We start from the raw sequence: 5,000 nt of genomic DNA, 5'->3' as shown, positions 1-5,000 counted from the left end.
ATTGGTGTTCTTATCGTAGCCTCCATTTGCAGTTGGAAGTCAAACGCAGTATTGTATGTGGTTAAGAAGTAGTTGACCATTAGTCATGGTTGTGGAGTTCTGCTCTTCAGGGCTATTAACTCTATTAGAATAGAGTGTCGGATAGACCGAAGAGAGTGTCGGATAGACAGAAGAGAGTGTCGGATAGACCGAAGAGAGTGTCGGATAGACAGAAGAGAGTGTCGGATAGACAGAAGAGAGTGTCGGATAGACAGAAGAGAGTGTCAGGATAGACAGAAGAGAGTGTCGGATAGACAGAAGAGAGTGTCGGATAGACAGAAGAGAGTGTCGGATAGACAGAAGAGAGTGTCGGATAGACAGAAGAGAGTGTCGGATAGACAGAAGAGAGTGTCGGATAGACAGAAGAGAGTGTCGGATTAGACAGAAGAGAGTGTCGGATAGACAGAATAGAGTGTCGGATAGACAGAAGAGAGTGTCGGATAGACAGAAGAGAGTGTCGGACAGACAGAAGAGAGTGTCGGATAGACAGAAGAGAGTGTCGGACAGACAGAAGAGAGTGTCGGATAGACAGAAGAGAGTGTCGGATAGACAGAAGAGAGTGTCTGATAGACAGAATAGAGTGTCGGATAGACAGAAGAGAGTGTCGGATAGACAGAAGAGAGTGTCGGATAGACAGAAGAGAGTGTCGGATAGACAGAAGAGAGTGTCGGATAGACAGAAGAGAGTGTCGGATAGACAGAATAGAGTGTCGGATAGACAGAAGAGAGTGTCGGATAGACAGAAGAGAGTGTCGGACAGACAGAAGAGAGTGTCGGATAGACAGAAGAGAGTGTCGGATAGACAGAAGAGAGTGTCGGATAGACAGAAGAGAGTGTCGGACAGACAGAAGAGAGTGTCGGATAGACAGAAGAGAGTGTCGGATAGACAGAAGAGAGTGTCGGATAGACAGAAGAGAGTGTCGGACAGACAGAAGAGAGTGTCGGACAGACAGAAGAGAGTGTCGGATAGACAGAATAGAGTGTCGGACAGACAGAAGAGAGTGTCGGATAGACAGAAGAGAGTGTCGGATAGACAGAAGAGAGTGTTGGATAGTTGTAGTTCTTTTCTAGATTTAGACAGTTGGTAGTTGTAGTTCTTTGCTAGATTTAGACAGTTGGTAGTTGTAGTTCTTTTCTAGATTTAGACAGTTGGTAGTTGTAGTTCTTTTCTAGATTTAGACAGTTGGTAGTTGTAGTTCTTTTCTAGATTCAGACAGTTGGTAGTTGTAGTTCTTTTCTAGATTTAGACAGTTGGTAGTTGTAGTTCTTTTCTAGATTCAGACAGTTGGTAGTTGTAGTTCTTTTCTAGAGTGTCGGATAGACAGAAGAGAGTGTCGGATAGACAGAAGAGAGTGTCGGATAGACAGAAGAGAGTGTCGGATAGACAGAAGAGAGTGTCGGACAGACAGAAGAGAGTGTCGGACAGACAGAAGAGAGTGTCGGACAGACAGAAGAGAGTGTCGGATAGACAGAAGAGAGTGTCGGATAGACAGAAGAGAGTGTCGGATAGACAGAAGAGAGTGTCGGATAGACAGAAGAGAGTGTCGGATAGACAGAAGAGAGTGTCGGATAGACAGAAGAGAGTGTCGTATAGACAGAAGAGAGTGTCGGATAGACAGAAGAGAGTGTCGGATAGACAGAAGAGAGTGTCGGATAGACAGAAGAGAGTGTCGGATAGACAGAAGAGAGTGTCGGATAGACAGAAGAGAGTGTCGTATAGACAGAAGAGAGTGTCGGATAGACAGAAGAGAGTGTCGGATAGACAGAAGAGAGTGTCGTATAGACAGAAGAGAGTGTCGGATAGACAGAATAGAGTGTTTGAGGTTCAGACCAGGTGGGTTGTTAGCTTGGGGGTTCTCTAGCGGAGGAGAGGGATGTGAACAGACAGACAAGAAGAAGAGGTGTAAAATGGAGGTTAGTCAGCGATGTGGTGGTGGTGGTGAACATCTGTCCTCCTCTGCTGCTCTGCGGAGGTGTGTGTGTGTGTGTGTGTGTGTGTGTGTGTGTGTGTGTGTGTGTGTGTGTGTGTGTGTGTGTGTGTGTGTGTGGAGGGCAAAAGGACACAGGTTTCCCTGCTGTGGGCATAGGCAGGCATCCCAACCCAGATGTCTCATCTTAGGGAGCTAATTAACAGCAGGGGGATGAGTCTGGAGCTCCGTCTCACTAGTCTGAGACATCTTTTCTTCAACTTCTTAGCCAGCCTGATGACCATGCCACTCATTTGCGAGAACTGGTCAGGTGTACATGGTCAGGTGTAGAAGTGGTCAGGTGTACATGGTCAGGTGTAGAAGTGGTCAGGTGTACTGACTGCAACGTGAGGGCAATCCGATTGAGTTGATGAATAAAAACAGAGTTTCAGTGGTTGAGAACAGCAGAGGCGAGGGGAGGAAGCCATTCAAGACCAGGTGATTCATGATGTTTGGGCTGCCGCCTGCCCACCCACCCACCCGCCTGCCTGAGACATTATTAGCCTAACCTTGTTTAGTGGAAAAGTACCGGAACGATGCCTCTCTAAGAGACGGGACAGATGCTGAGCCAATGGCAGATCTCAACCCCACACACTGAAGAGGCGCTCCACGGTCTGCTCACACACACACAGCCGATGTTGGGCTGTGTGATGATGTCACTATGTGAGGAAGATGGAGAGGCTGTTACTGTCTGGCCGAGCTCGAGGCTGATTGAGGCGGGGGGGCCGGCGGCGGCTGTGGCGCAGGAGGTAGAGGAGTCGCCGTCCAATGATCACAAGGTTGGCAGAACGGCCCCACATGTCGAGCCCCACATGTCGAAGTGTCCTTGGGCAAGACACTGAACCCCAAAATTGCTCCCAGTGAGCGGGCCGGCGCCTTGCATGGTAGCGGGCTGCCATTGGTGTGTGAATGTGTGTGAATGTGTGTGTGAATGGGTGAATGAGAACTGCTTCAGATGGGGAGAAGTGAGGAAAGCCCTGGACTTTTTAGAAGCATTATGGCCTGTCTGCAGGATGTGGTTGTTTAGGTTCGATGGTTGCTTATGCTTACTCGGGCTGGACGCTTTTACGGTTAAACCGTAAACCACGGTTTTTGAAAAATTCGGTCAATACCGTCATAAAACCGTCTTAATTTGCTATACATAATAAATGCTTTAAGGTTGGTTTGTCCAGCACCACTGTCTGTGTGGTTGAAGATGCTATGAAAGTGATGACAGAACGTTTACGTTTTGTAAACAATGTAATTTGTCAAATTAATAACCTGTCAAACAAGTCTTCCCTCATCCCTCCACTTCCTCTTCTGTTCACACGTGGCTTTTGCTCAGGCCTGTGGGCCTGTTTACAGCTGTCAACAAACATGTCAAACTTAAGTCTCATCCAAGTCACATGATGCGTGAGCTAACTAATCTCCCTGTCTGCTAAACTCTGCTGCTGTTGAAATGACTTTTAGCTTCAGGCAGCTAGGTACAGTTCCAGACAGTGTGGAGAAACACAGTCAGAGTAAACTGTTTTCGAAGTAATTCTGCAGGTGTTGAGGTCAGGGCTGCCGCTACTAACACGTGCATCATTGTTAGACCACCGTTAGTGCTAGCGATATCCATTTAGCACCAGCAGTACTAGCGCTACCCCCCCCCCCCCCCCCCTAAGGTTAGCCGTGCATTGATCATTTTCTTCGTTTTCATGGAACAATAATAATGTCACCTTTTTGGGCCATCACCAGTTTGCACCCCTGACTGTTGTTCTGATCCACTTTCTGAGTTTGTTTGCACAGCGAAGCTAAATCCCTGACTGACCCACATCCAGCACAAACGACAACTCTCATTCTCAGCAAGACTTCAAAGCGTGCGTGTGTGTAACTCTGCTTGACCCAGATCTGAACACGGAGCTTAAAAACAACCCAGATGCCATTAATACTCCCCAATCCACTTAGTTTAGTACTCAGGCTCCAGTACTGAGTGTCTCCAGTACTGAGTGTTCTAGGGAAACACAGTCTTGACTCGAATCTTGAGTCTTAGTTGTGTAACTGTACATTCACACCGGTGGTCGTGATTTTATTTGATGTTTTATTCATTTTATATCACATGCACCTCGACTTGGAGGTGTCACAGGAGACACAATCTAGATGCTAATTCCGGTGTGAGTTCACAGTAACTTGCAGGGGTGCAAACCTGTCACCTTTTAGCTGTTTTTACCTCAAAATTAGGTCAACAATCTTCATAAATGTTCTTTGTTTTCAGGCCCCCAAAAAAATATGTGGCACCTTTTTGGGCCATCACCAGTTTGCATCACTGAGTAAGAGTTGAAGTGGCCTGGGGTGGTCCAGTGGTCTAGCACCGCGGTCTACAGAGCACGACATGGGTTCAAATCCAGCCCATGCCCTGCTGACATGCCCTCTCTCCCTTCTTTTCCTTGCTGTCCTGTCTGTCTTCACTATACTACATCTGTCCAATAAAAAGAAAAATATGAGTGGGACTGCCCCACTCAGGAAAAAAAACGTAAAATGTAAAAGAGTTGAAGATGATGGCCCACAAGACGAGTCAGTGGCTTTGTTTGTGATCCAGAACAGAGTGTTGAACAGAGGAGTTAACCCTTCACTGCCCCCCCAGGCCGGACCCCCACCCCCGGGGAGGAGGAGCCTCCCAGCAGGCGGACTCGCCGCTCCCGGAGCAGGACGAGGAGATCCTGGGCTCCGACGACGAGGAGCAGGAGGACCCCAACGACTACTGCAAAGGTACACACACACACACACACACACACACACACAGAGACACACAGAGACACACAGACACACACACACACACACAGAGACACACACCCAACGACTACTGCAAAGGTACACACACACACAGACACACACACACACACACACACACACACACACACAGAGACACACACACACACACAAACACACACACACACACGCGCGCACACACACACACACACACACACCCAACGACTACTGCAAAGGTACACACACACACACACACACACGCGCG

At 48.0% G+C, this 5,000-nt stretch overlaps 1 protein-coding gene across 2 annotated transcripts in view; it reads left to right on the top strand.

The window, feature by feature from the left end:
- srpk1b (SRSF protein kinase 1b) overlaps positions 1–5,000 on the top strand; it is a 66,970-nt gene that overhangs the window by 21,929 nt on the left and 40,041 nt on the right. For both annotated transcript variants that reach the window (XM_080545862.1, XM_080545861.1), the window contains exon 3: positions 4,611–4,735. In XM_080545862.1, coding sequence (XP_080401988.1) covers positions 4,611–4,735 — 125 coding nt within the window. The remainder of the gene's footprint in view (positions 1–4,610; positions 4,736–5,000) is intronic.

The sequence above is a fragment of the Nansenia antarctica genome (assembly GCF_963989245.1).
Source record: "Nansenia antarctica genome assembly, chromosome: 15".
Lineage (NCBI taxonomy): Eukaryota > Metazoa > Chordata > Actinopteri > Argentiniformes > Microstomatidae > Nansenia > Nansenia antarctica.
This window is presented reverse-complemented; position numbering and strand designations above follow the sequence as displayed.